Source organism: Sciurus carolinensis, chromosome 15 (assembly GCF_902686445.1).
Source record: "Sciurus carolinensis chromosome 15, mSciCar1.2, whole genome shotgun sequence".
Classification (NCBI taxonomy): domain Eukaryota; kingdom Metazoa; phylum Chordata; class Mammalia; order Rodentia; family Sciuridae; genus Sciurus; species Sciurus carolinensis.
The window spans coordinates 78,488,750-78,503,297 of NC_062227.1; the positions used below are offsets into that span (position 1 = coordinate 78,488,750).

At 35.1% G+C, this 14,548-nt stretch overlaps 1 protein-coding gene across 1 annotated transcript in view; it reads left to right on the plus strand.

Moving 5' to 3' along the window:
• The window catches only part of C15H18orf63 (chromosome 15 C18orf63 homolog), a 115,462-nt gene that overhangs the window by 20,455 nt on the left and 80,459 nt on the right, over nt 1–14,548 (plus strand). Inside the window, exons 4-7 of the mRNA XM_047526242.1 lie at nt 944–1,055; nt 2,395–2,436; nt 3,950–4,026; nt 11,592–11,701. Of these exons, the coding sequence (XP_047382198.1) occupies nt 944–1,055; nt 2,395–2,436; nt 3,950–4,026; nt 11,592–11,701 (341 nt within the window). The remainder of the gene's footprint in view (nt 1–943; nt 1,056–2,394; nt 2,437–3,949; nt 4,027–11,591; nt 11,702–14,548) is intronic.

The following is a 14,548-nucleotide window of genomic DNA, read 5'->3' on the forward strand; positions in this document are numbered from 1 at the left end:
TCTTGCCCATCTTTGTCACACACATGTGCTAATCTATACTCAGATGAATACTCAAGAGGGATTTTCTGCTGATATCTAGAGCTTGCTCTCAGTGTAGCTCTCTCTAGCCCAGTACATCACCCCCAAAGTAGAAAATTAGCTTCTTTGGCCTCCTTGGGCTCTTGGCTGTTTTTTCAAGGCAGGGAGACTACCAACTTCTTCCTTGATTTCCCTCTCTAACTGCAGTCTGAAAATCCTCTCTAATCAATAAGTTGAGGAAGCCATGGGGCTTATCTTATTTGTTTCCTTTCCCTTGGGGACAACTCTTTGTTATCTGATGCCCAACATTTTATGAATTATCATTTCATATAACTTTTCCAGTTGTTTTGCAATATGGGGATTGAACCCAGAACCTTAAACATGCCAGGCAAGCACTATACCATTGAACTACAACCCTTGCCCAATTTGCCTAGTTATTTAGACATTTCAAGTAGAAGGATAAATCTGGTTCCTACCACTTCTTGGTGAGAAGTTAAAGTTCTGATTTTTAAAAGTAATTATTTACAAATAGGGATAATTTGTTGGTTGCTTATGTGCCCATCTAATTTTGAATTAGAGTGAACAATAATGAAAAATATCACAAGATCACTCTGCATGGGTTCCTCTGTGTGGACAAGAGAGCAAAGTTGAAGGTTTTCAACACAGCAGCTCTCAGGGTTAGGTTTACTAGGCCAGGGTAAACAGGAGAATTTGGCCATATGGCATAGCAGTACTGGTGGTTTCAAAGTGAGTATCTTTTAATGTTTCTTTAACTTTAGAACCAGATAGCACAAGCTGTAGCAGTGACCATCATTTTAATCTAGAATAGCCCAGTTTGTGGGGTAGTGATCTAAGCAAGCAGACATTTGCTATGAATTTATAAGGACATAGCAATTACTCTAAATTTTCCCTTTAATATTTTTAGATGGAGGCTCCACAAAGAGTTAGTCCTGCAATCCTTCAAAACTGCCTTTCATATTCATTCACGGCTAGACTTGCACCAGCCTGGAATAGAACTGGTCATCTCTTGGTACAAGGTGACTATGTCTGTGAGTCACTGGGACTTTCTGAACTAGATTACTTCTATTTTATATATCTGTTTTTAATTCAAGGTTTCTTATTTTAAGGGAATAGTTCTTAGAACAGCTCCACTAAACATTCTCAAGCAAGTCAACAATAAAAAATGTCATCTCCTTACTTTGGAATTATACAGAGGCCTGATTATATTTCTTTAAAAATAATTTTATTAGAGTAAACATTAAGCCTTTGGTTTTTTGAGATTGACTTATTTGCTTAGCGTGATATTCTCAGCAAATGCCATAATTTTACTCTTCTTTAAGGCTGAATAATATTCCATCATATATATATTCCATCATATATGTGTGTGTGTGTGTGTATATATATATATATATATATATATATATATATATATGCCACATTTTCTTTATCCATTCATCTGTTGAAGGGCACCTAGACTGATTCCATAGTTTAGTTATTGTGAATTGAGCTGCTATAAACATTGATGTGGCTGTGTCACTGTAATATGCTGATTTTAAGTCCTTTGGGTACAAACCGAGGAGTGCTGGGTCAAATGGTGGTTCCATTCCAAGTTTTCTGAGGAATCTCCATACTGCTTTCTATAGGGTCACACCAATTTGCAGTCCCACCAGCAATGTATGAATGTACCTTTTTCCCCACATCCTCACCAACTTTTATTGTTGTTTGTAGTTTTCATAATTGCCATTCTGACTGGAGTGAGATGTAATCTCTGATATGTGGATGCTGATCCATAATGGGGGGGTCTAGGAAAGAATGGAGGAGCTTTGGATAGGGCAGAGGGGAGTGAGGAGGGGGTTGGGAAGGAGGGTGGCATGAGTGGGTCATTATTTCCCTGTGCACATGTATGATTGCATGACTGGTGTGCTTCTGCCTTGTGTACAGGCAGAGGCATGAGAGGCAGTGCTCCCTTTGTATACAACATGTCAAAATGCATTCTACTGGCACGTATAACTGATTAGAATAATAAGTAAATAGGACAAAATAATAATTTTATGATATAGTACTTGGCACATAGGAATAAATAAGCTATGAAGAAATATAAAATGACAGGTTGTTGGTATCTTGCATTTTTATTGAAGTCTGATGGTTTTCTAAATATTTTATAGCAGGAGATAAATATTTGAGGGAAGAATTTGGCATTCCTGTCCTTTCAATTGAAGATATTTTTTTCTCTGAGCTGTCATAAGATACTCCTTTGTGTGATTTCATTTCAAAGTATTTCTACTACCTTGTTAAATTCATGTCAAAAAGTTACATTTATAAAGTATAATTATTTCTGAATTATAATAATATGGTATATTCTATGACTTTTTTAAGGAAGGGATTTTCTTTCTCAAATGGGAAAGCAAAATGCTGTTGGTAAGTGAAAAATGCATAAGTTAATAGATAAAACATTAATATAATTAATAGTTGTTAAAACAATATTAAGATCATTGGGTTATTATCATGATGACCACGTTATAACAGAATTTAACCAGATATAATTATAAACAGAATTTTACCTGGGTATTACTTCTGATTCAAAATACATACTTATATATTTGAGGAAAATTCACTCATTAATTGGAAAAACACTTTTATTTTCTTAAAGAAAATTATGATATAAAGGAATTCAATTCTACAGGTAATTATAATGTATAGTTTCCAATCAAATTATCAAAACTTTTCATTAGTTCTGATGTAAGTCAAAGTTTTAGTTTTATGAGAATATTCTTTTCTCCTTAAAAAAGATTATCTAAAGGGACACAGATAATCTAAAATATATGGTTTACTATAAGATCTGACCAAAGTTTTTTTTTTTATTTATTTGCGTTATTGTATTGCAGATAGACAGATTCCTAAACAGTAGTCCTGAGATAGCAGATAGGTGTGAATCCTCAGCCCACGGTAGAAGTTATTCATCAGTCCTGGTAGCCTTCTCACCATAGGGAATGACCTTAAAACCTGCCTCATAATCCACAACTGTCAGAACTGAGGAGACTGTCCAGTTGAGACCCGCTTGCCCTCCTGGCACTGGTTTTATCTTTCAGCAGTGCAGTGGTAGTTTCTGTGCTCTCGGTCTGGAAGAATGGGTCCCATTACCTAAGTTTAGTTTCATCCCTAAACACTAGCATGAGACTATAGCTGGAGATTAAAGATAACAGTGTAGAAGAACAAAATTTCTCACTCTTGAGTTAGAACATTTTAAAAAAATATTTAGTGAAATATAATATACCAAGACAGAACTCAGAAATTGTGGATGTATACTCGTTGAATTTTTGCAAACTAAACATATCCTCATAATCAGTTCTCAGATCAAGAAACATTACCAATACCCCATACTCCCCAAATGCTTCTTCAGGAATATCCCTTCCCAAGGTCACCACTATCCTGACTTGTCAGAAGTCGTTTTATTTATTAAAAGTAAGGAAGAGGCCTCAGAGCTCCAGAAGATCTGGAATATATCTGGAATATTTTTTATTCCAGCATATTTGAGGAAATCTGATAGTAAAAGACCATTCAAGTCAGAGGCCAGGAATGGGACCTCTTCAGACTTGAAAGAGGAGAGTCTCCACTCGTGGTTTATAAGACTTCAGACTTGTATAAGCTATTTGTAGGCTTTCTTCTTAACTACAGGGTACCTTATTTTTCTTGTGATTCTATCTTATGGCATTCACCCTCCACACACATCCATGTTTCCTACCTTTGTCTTCTTTTAGATATCTTATCTGTAGACTGTCAAATATCATATGGTAATTATTTGAATTTTACTATGTAAAATCTGTTATTAATTTATTTTCTAACTTGAATAAGTTAAAGTAATTTTTGTTACTAAAGTAATTTAATAGGATGGAGTAATTCCAGACAGTTCACAGTTAATTTTATTTTTCAGTATTAGACATCAATGTAACAGAAACTCAAGTTTGTCTAAGTATAGAAGTTTTCACCATCAGACTGCCACCACCTGAGGTATCACATGCTTAATTTCTATAATTTATTATATCTATTATATACTTAATATATTTGTTAATATTACTAACATACTATTAGATTTTAATTTTTAACATGAAGTATGATAGGAAGGTTTTTGTTATCACAGAGGCAAAAAATCCATACTATTAAATGCTTGGTATATTTATATTGTCCTAAATATTCTTCCTCAAAGAAAATATCATTTTAGTATGTTTAACACAGGTCTTATCATTAACCCTGGCTCAGAAATCTTTTTAGATGGCATCCAAAATTCCATAACCTTACCCTGTCTCAACACCCATTTCATGCCTCTTTTTTCCACCCCAAAATAATAAAAGCACAATTTTAGCTCATACTAAATGTAATATTCACCCTTACCCTTGGCATTCTGGTAGCATTATTTTGTTGGGCATCTGTTTTTTTTAACAACACTGTCATCTTTGTGGAAGGATATGTCTTCTATTTTGCTGATCTCCATATCACCTAGCATAGAGTCTTACACATTAGTAGTCACTCAAGAAATGTTATATTCTTTCCTCTGCACCAGTGGTTCCCAACAGAAGGGGACTGAGGGGGTAATGAATGGTTTTGCTTCCCGTGAAATGTTTGGCATCTGTCTGGAGACAGGGTTATCACAATGTGGGAAAGGGTGATGTTGCTACTGATATCTAGTGGATAAGAAGCCAGGGATGTTGCTAAATATCCTACTGAGCACAGGACAACCATCTTGCTACCACCCAACAAAGAATTATCCAGCCCAACGAGTCAGTAGAGTTGAGGTTAAGGAACCCCCAGGCATAAGACAGATGACTCTTCCTTTGCTTAGGATGCCCCCTCTAACTGGCCATATAGAAGCTCATCCTTTAAAGGCCCCTCAAATGCTACTCCTTCACTCATTTATTTATCTTTAATTTTTTATAAATTTTTGATATCTTATTATGGTGAGACAATAGACAGGTCAGAGATGAATACTTTTCTGCCTTCCAAGAATTATGTAAGTTGGTAGGGAAGCTGACCTATATATACACTGAAATGCGTGATATTCCATGCATATCTTATCTTGGATGAGAAGCTTTTCTAAGACTCCAAACCCTATCTGATCTCATTTAAAACCTCCTACTCTGGTGTATTATACTCACATACTATTTGTATTTTAAGAATTACACCATTCTTGTAATTTTAATTTCCTTTATAAGTATCATGAGTATTAATATTGTATTTTCACATTTAAATTTTCTACAGATGATACTTCTATATTTTATACCTGTGTTTAAAACAATTTAGAGATCAACGAAGAGGAGGAAGACATTTAGAAATTAGAACACCAATACAAATTATCATTCAAAATGAGACATTTCTGGGAGAAGAAAGGATTAACCTGACAAAATATTGGCCTAACAACATGAACTGGTCATACCATTTATTATGGGGAAGACAAATCAATTATTAGAAAAAGTGGACTTATCTGAATCCTAGAATTAGACATATCCACCCACCCACTTATGGCAGTAGTGGAAAAACCACAGTCTTTCCTGGGGAGATCAGGCACTGTACTCTATGTGATAGAACACAGAACGTCAATCTTTGCCAGCAAGCCAACTCTCAAGCAAAAGAGAGAGGAGTTTGACCAAGCATACCTGGTTATTTGTCCCAGTTTTACCAACTAATCACCTAGTCTGCCCTAGAGAGGAATGGGTGATGGGGCAGAGTGATATCGAATGTGTGTTAGCAGAGCTTTCTAGACATGGAAGGAAAACCAGAAATGGGACAGACACATTCCTCTGCTGTAGTTAACATTACATACTGTGTTGGTCAGCTTTTCATTGCTATGATTAAAATGCCTGACCAAAAAAAAAAACTTAGTGGAGAAAAGACTTATTTTGACTCATAGTTTCATAGGTGTCAGTCCATGCTAGCTGACACCATTTCTTTGGGCCTGCCATGCTGCAGAACATATGGCAGAAGGGTGTGTTAGAGAAAGGCTGCTCACCTCAAAGCAGCCAGGAAGTGAGAGAGAAAGACAGCAAGAATCCAAGGATAGATATATGGACATACCCCAAAGACCAGCTTCCTCCAGCGAGGTCCCACCTCCCAGTAGAATATTCAGGTATCTGTGGGTTAACTGATGGGGTTAGAGCCCTCATGGTCTGATCACTGCCTAAAAGACCCTCCTCTGAACCTTGCTTTCAACACATGAGTTTTGGGGAATATTCCAAATCCAAACCATAATATACATTCAATATATGCTTGTTAAATTAAATGAATTCCCTAAATAATGATCAATGATAAGTTTCTCTAAATCTCATCTTTACTTACATGTTCCATAATGGCATTTTCAGCATTCTGATTTGCTATAAAATTAGTTTCATACATGTTTACGTTTCTACTGAATTGTAATCTTTTGTAGAGTCTAGTTCCTGCCTTATTCATCTGTATCCTCCATAGGAACTAAAAGAATAGAATTTAATTTTTCTCTTATAAAAGTCTGATACTGGTTATTAGGTCAAGTGAGGGAAATATGAGTGAAGAGGGAAGGAGGAGAAGGCTTTTTGTCTCTCTTCCCTCCAGTTCATCTTCTGTGCTTTAATTTTCCTCCTTAAAAGCAATCATAACCTCCATTGACTATAAGATGAAATCTCAGTGGTTTAGCATTGACATACAAGATACGAAGCAAATCGATCCACACTACTTCATGTGTAGCTTCATCTACCATCCCTCCCTTCCTATGGCCAACTTGTGGACTGTTTCTCATCTTTTCCTGTCTTTGCCCATACTGTTCTATAAGCCCTCGGTGCCCTTTCTCCAGCTCATTTTTGGAGGCTTACCCAGATTATCACCCACTGTGAAGACTTCCAGCTCCCAAGGCTTCTCTCTCTGTTACTGTTGTCTGTGCAAATGTCCTTAGAGCAGAGGGTCTGTCTTACTGACTGTTCCTCCCTAGGAGTCCACTCAGTACTTGTCACCTGCTTCATTAACAACTTGGGACTTGAATGGTGGGTTGAGTGGCATGGAAGACTAATTTCTATTTTCAACTTGCTAACTTTTATTTCTAAATACTATTTCTCTAAACTAGAAATTGAAGTCATTTTATAAATCCTAATTAATTCTATTTAAGAGAATTTGAAGACAACTTATCACAGTTAATTATGAGAAATTAGATTTCAGCTCTTAGTTTTACAAGTTAAAAAATTCAATGAGATGGGAAGGGAACTGAAGAAGGAAAGATAGTGGAATAAGACAGACATCATTACCCTATGTACATGTATGATTACACTAATTGTGTGAATCTACAGTGTACAACCATAGAAATGAAAAGTTGGACCCCATTTGTGTACAATGAATCAAAATGCAGTCTATAAAAATAAAATTTAAAAAAATTCAAGGTATTTGAAACAATAAATATGCATTTATCAAATTTTAGACTGTATTAAACTTAAAATAATATTTTCCTGAAAGTAATTGAAGTGTTTAGAAAGGAATTTATATGTATAAACTGTCATTTTATGCCATAACTGGTTGATAACCTTAAGATTATACACAGTTGAATTTCAGAAAAGCATTATGCAATCTTAGACATTTGTTTTGAAGATTTAATTATATGGAAAATGGGAAATGAGCACTTGGAAACAAATTTGTACTTACTTTATCAGACAACTGTTTATTGGGTATCATAATATATAAGTGTAAGATGCTGGTGGGAGACATCTTTTCCTTCCAAAAGTTTTATCTATATACAAACTTACTAGAAGAAGAGAACATTTACTGAATGCTGGTTCATATCACACACCCCAAAATTTCAGTGTAGGTTTAGAATCACATTAAAATTCCCAGTTTTTAACGTAATAGCAGGAACACTTTTAGCATGTTATTTATCTCCTTGAATCTCACTTTTTCTTGTACATTGGAGATGATATTTACCTTATAGGCTAAATTACATTAAGTACTTCACACAGTATGTGTCATATTATACAAGGTCAAAAGTGACAGCTATTATTATTATAAGTAAATAGATTGAGACATATGTTAAATAATTGCTCTAGATCATAAATGTAGTAAGCAACTCAGGATTTAAAAAATGTCCTTCAACTCCATTTTTTAACTACACCATGCTTCCTTCACTTAGCTTTAGTTTCCTTGGTTTAAATTTGTGTGCTTCACGGAGTGTTACGAAGTAGATACCATATATCTTTACACATTTGTGCTTAAGCTATAGACAGCTATTTATTGGGTATTATAATGTATATGACACATGTATATATATTATACATATGGTATCTACTTATGTTACACACATATGTGTGTATATGTATATACATATACATAAAACAGTTAAATAACAATGTTTGACAATGTAATGTCAAGTTTTATAGAAAATATATTATTAAATTTAGGAATTTAGATAAAAAGGAGATGTCTGAGGGAGTTCATCTTTGAAATCTTTGTAACATACACACTATTTCCTACCATTTTGTTCTTGAAAACATCTCCTTTCTGCTTTTTCCAGAATCTTATATCATTAATTCATGGTTCTTCTTTCCCTTAACATGTTTGATGTTGTTTCCCTGTTTCCTATGGTTCCATTTCCTAGCCCCCTCTTCTTTCCTGTAGCAGGTTCATCCACTCCCATGACTTCAGCCTATACACCTGTACCCCCAAGATAGTCTATTGTATTCCTCTGTTCTCTCTTATTTTCACATAAATGTACCAATGGCACTCAACTCTAAAACTGAATGTATTTTTTGTCACTTCCCCCAACCCAGATCTATTCCTTCTTTATGTTTACTCTTTGGCAACTGTCATCAAAAGTCAGTAAGTTACCTCCCTAGAGACTTCAGAGTCAACTTTGGCTCTTCCTCTTCCATACTTCTTCTCTTTGTCTTTAAAGCCTACCTTAGGCTCAGTAATTGACTCCTCTCTGTCTCAATTTCCATTACTGTTTTATACCAGTCTCTTCCCTTCTATTTTATTCTCTAATTCTTCCTCATAGCAACAGAGTTCTCCTTCTAAATCAAAGGTCCCCAACCTAAATATCTCTAGTATCTCAATGTTGCCTAGAAAATTAAGTTCACATTCTTTTAAATTGACATTATAAAGGAAAAATATTCATTGAGTACCTGTTTTTCAGTATGGTTTTAGTAACATAATGATACTTCATAAATATTTGTTTCATAAATAAATACCATGGGGTTAGCATTCTCTTGAGGTATATGTTAAAACAGTTGGGTAGTTTGCTAGTGTTTAGCAATTTTTTTAGCAATTTTTGTTGAGAAAGATCAGTATGGACAAGTGCTGGTATCAAGGAGAGCCCAGTAACAATTGGCTTGAGTCCATAGCAGTGTTGAAAATACCCCCTTGAATATAAACTCAAGCTATGTAAGTAGATATGCCTGAGAACCCATAGCCTATTGATTCTTGAACCTGATCACTACCTTTTAAATTCCATTTTAGGTTGTGTTTTCCCTCAGTCTAGCCGCCCATCAGTCTGACACTCATGGCACCCTGCCTGTGCCAACGTTTTATCATGCGACTCAAGCTACTGATCTCCTAGGCACATCACAGCACAAGACTTATCTCTTGTGCATAGGATATTATCTATCTTTATTTGTTCTGAATGACCTTACTCTTATTTTTTTCCCTTCATTCCCCCCACCTTTTTGGGGTGTGTGTGTGTGTGTGTGTATTTATGTGTGTTGCTGGGTATCATACCCAGGGCCTCATACATGTTAGTAAGTGCTCTACCACTGAACTATGAGCTATTCTTACTTTTTTCTTCTTGCATCCATGTTTTTCTTCTCTGCTCCTTCATTTCCATTTGTCTTAAGGAATGCTATAGAAATCTGAAGATAGCTACTGGACATAGAGGAGATGGGCCTAGATTCAGGCCTGCAGTGTTTTGAGTGGTAGGAGTCAGACAAATCAGAGTGTGGGCAAAGCTACAAGTCAGATGCTATTGACTTGTCCAGACAAAGTTGGTCAATTTAGCTGGAATTCCTTGAAAAGCAGTATACATTAAGGTTTTGTTTCCCAAAAAGATGCTATGGATATTAAAAGCAGTGAGGAACACTGAACCATTTTATTTCATCCTAATATAGAGTCCTTTCACCCCATTAACATTTCACATTTTTAAACCTCACATGAGGCCTCTCTGAATCTGACTATCTGGCATATTACAGTGACACAGCCACATCCATGTTTATAGCAACTTGACTCACAATAGCTAAACCATGGAACCAACCTAGGTGCCCTTCAACAGATGAATGGTTAAAGAAACTGTGGTATATATATACATAATGGAATATTACTCAGCCTTAAAGAAGAATGAAATTATGGCATTTGCAGGTAAATGGATGGAGCTGGAGAATATCATGCTAAGCAAAATAAGCCAACCCCAAAAAACCGAATTCTGAATGTTTTCTCTGATATGTGGATGCTGACTTACTATAAGGGCAGCAGGGATGGGGGGTGGCTAGGGAAGAATAGAGTTATGTTAGATTATGTAGAAGGGAGTGAAGGGAGGGGAGGGGTATGCAGGTAGGCAGTATAGTAGAATGAATCAGATATTATTACCCTGTGTACATATATGACTACATAACCAGTGGAATTCTACACCATGTACAACCAGAAAAATGAGAAATTATATTCCATTTATGTATGATATATCATAGTGTATTCTACTGTCATGTATAACTAAAACAAATTTTAAAAATAATATCCATAAAATTAAAAAAGAGTAAAGACAGATTTCAAGGAGGAGGTGGTGTCCTTGGCCCTTTCTTCCCTTCTAGGAATACTGATAAGATGACTGGAGCCCAGGTAGCCATCCTAATCTGTGAGGCTACCATGAATATGAAAGCTACACACCAAAGGGCAAAATGGAGTAAGAGCTAGGTTCATTAACTACTGTGGAATTCTGGCTATCTCCAGACATTATTTATAAGAAAGAAAAATAAATATTTTTTTTTCGTTTGTTTTCAAAAAAAAAATAAATAGAGAAGAAAAAATGCCTCACAGAAGATTTCTTCCCAGGGTGAGAGAATTGTACATGTAAGCTACATGTAAGCTACATGTAAGCTGATGAAATACCATATCGTATTGCCAGGGACCTGGAGTCAGAAAGGGGATATAAAAGAAGAATGGAGCATTGATTCTGTTCCAAAAGACCAAGTAGAGGTCTAACCCCCTATCCTCTACTTAAAACAAAAAGTTTAAAAATTGAGTTAAGCTTTGAAAATGTAAATAGTTTCCTTTAGAAGGAATTCAACTTCCTATAAATTAACATAATGAAAAATCCTAAAAAGAGCTTGAAGTAATTACAAAATAGGAGTTCGAGTTTGACAGATAAAAGGCAAAGTGTGAAATACTCGATACACTATCCTGAAGAGGAAGCGTGTGTGACACATTGATTTCATCAGGTGAAGTGTCTGCATGAGTCAGTGAAGCTTCAATCTTTAGAACTACTTGATAACCTCCCTAGTGCATACAGGGGTTGTATTTTTTAATGTGCTTTATCTTTGTCAAATACTTTGAAGACTTATGCATTAAAATCTTATTTCAATTAAAAGCTAAAGGAGTTTGATATTTCTCAGAGTATCATAGAGAATTTTCATTCTAACAAGAATGCTGTCATTGAGAGACATTCCATTTTGAACAACTGGTGCTACATTTTGCCAAGGTGAGATTTCAATTTGTAATGTCAACAGTGGGTTCAAAATACAGTAATTTCCTCTTTTGTTTCCTCAGCATTGATTGGTATAAAAGTATAAATAATTTTGATGAATTTTTAAAACTGAATTATAACTTTCAACAGTACTAGGATAATATCATATTTATGGAAGTCATAGATTTCCTTTATTAAATTACCAAAATAATTTTATTATGCATTTACACTTTTATTAGATCTGGTTTTAAAAAACAGAACAGTTTATACATTTATCATTATAAGATGACAACTCTCATAATTATAGTACTGAAACTTTTTATAAATTTGAACCTAACAATGATTCATTATAAATTAATATGAACTGAGTTTTAAGTTTGCATTATCTTCAGAAAAAAAAATTACTTCTTAATATAAACAGTATGAGATGAAATTTTAACCTGCTTAGGAAAATGAACTAGTAGCATAATTTAAATGTTGAATCAGGGAAGAGGTAGACAGGGAAAAGTCTAGCAATTACAGACATAATTTTATGTGGCAATATTTTACTAATAATTATTTCGTGTTTATAATTGGCACATTATTTGCACCAATTCAACTCAGTTTCTCCAAACAATTACAGTTGTTAAGATTTAATACATATAAAGGCTAAAATGAAAGATCTGTAGCTAATGTCAATCTCAGGGCACAACTAATATCATTCTCAGTGGTGAAAAGTTGAAACCATTTCCTCTAAGATCAGGAACAAGACACTCTTGCCACTTATATTCAACATAGTACTGGAAGTCCTAGCCAATTCAATTAGGAGACAGAAAGAAATAAAAGACATCCAAATTGGAAAGGAAGAAGTTAAATGTCCCTGTTTGCCAATGATTTAGTGTTATATAGAGAAAGCCCTAAAGACTCCACCAAAAAACTTAACTAGTGAATGAATTCAGTAGAGTTGGAGAGTACAAAATTAATATACAAACCTGTAACATTTCTGTATACTAACAATGAACTGTCTGAAAAATTAATCAAGGAAACAATTCCATTTATGAGGGAGGTAGGGGAGAGAGAGAGAGAGAGAGAGAGAGAGAGAGAGAGAGAGAGAGAGAGAGAGAGAGAGAGAGAGAAGAAGAAGAAGAAGAAGAAGAAGAAGAAGAAGAAGAAGAAGAAGAAGGGAAGGGAAGGGAAGGGGAGGAGAGGGGGGTCAAATCACTTCAGGAATAAATTTAACCAAATGGGCGAAAGACCTATACATTGGAAACTATAAAACACTGATGTAGAAATGAAAAAGACACAAATAATCGGAAAGATAACTCACACATAGATTTTAAAAATCAGTATTTTAAAATATCCATACTACCCAATCTACAGATTCAATGCAATATCTATCAAAATATCAATGACATGCTTCAAAGAAATGGAAAAGCAGAAATCTTAAAATTTCTATAGAACCAAAAAAGACCCCAAATTGGCAAAGAAATCTTGAGTAGAAAGAACAGAGCTGGAGGTATCACATCCCTGATTTCAAGCTATACAGTAAAATTATAATAACTAAAACAGTTTGGTACTGGCATAAAAACAAACAAACAGAGGGAAAAGAAATAAATCACGTTTCTATGATCAGTTGATTTTTAACAAAGGTGCCATGAACATATGATAGGGAAAGGAGTATTTTCCATAAATGGTGTTGGGGAAAATGTATATCCACATGGAAAAGAATAAAATTAGAATATTATGTCATTCCATATTTAAAAATCAGCTAAAGAAGGTTGAAAATTTAAGACCTGAAACTGTAAAACTACTAGAATAAAATATACTGGAAAAACCTGATGACTTTGGTTTGGGCATTGATGTCTTGGATCTGAGCACAAAGGTTCAGGCAACAAAAATGAAAATGGACAAATAGGACTACTTGAAACTAAAGAGCTTCTGCACAGCAAAGAAGCAGTCAAGAGAGTGAAGAGACAACCTACCTATGAAATGGGAGAAAATGTTTTCAGACTTTGCAACTGCTAAGGGATTTGTCTTAGTCCATTTAGTGCTGCTGTAATAGAACAACTAAAATTGGTTAATTTATAAACAATACAAACAATAGGTCTGGAGGCCAGGAAGGCCAGCATACTCAGTGTCTGGTGAGGACGTTCTTGCTGCATCATCCCATGGTGGAAAGGCTACAGGCAAGAGAGCAACACACACAAAGCAGCAGCAATCTTGTTCTTTTATAATAAACCCACTCCTGAGATAATGGCTTTACTACATTCATGAGAACAGCCCTCATGGCTAGTAACCTCTCTGAGTTGCCATCTCTTAAAACTGTTACAATGGCAATAAAATTTCAGCATGAGTTTAGAAAGCAACACACATTCAAGCCATAGCAGGGTTAATATCCAAGATATATGAGGAACTCAATTCAGAAACAAGAAAGCAAATAACCTAATGTTAAAACAGACAAAAGACTTGAGTAGTCATTTTTCAGAAGAAGACATACAAGTGGCCAATAAATATGTGAAAAAATTGTTTAACATCAGGGAAATGCAAACTAAAACCCAATGTGATATTGCCTTACACTGGTTAGAATGGCTGTTATTGAAAAGACAAAAGATAAGTATTGGAAAGGATGTGGAGAAAAGGGAACCCTGGCCCACTGTTGGTGGGAATGTAAATTAGTGTAGCTGTTATGAAAAACAGAGTGCACGTGCCTCAAAATGTTAAGGACAGACCTACCATATGACCTAGCAATCCCACTACTGGGTATGTCTCCAAAGGATCTCAAAGGAAATGAAATAAGTCTGTCAACGAGATATCTGCATCCCACATTCATCGTAGCATTATTCACAGTAGCTGAGATGAATGAAATATCCATCAGTAGTGGAA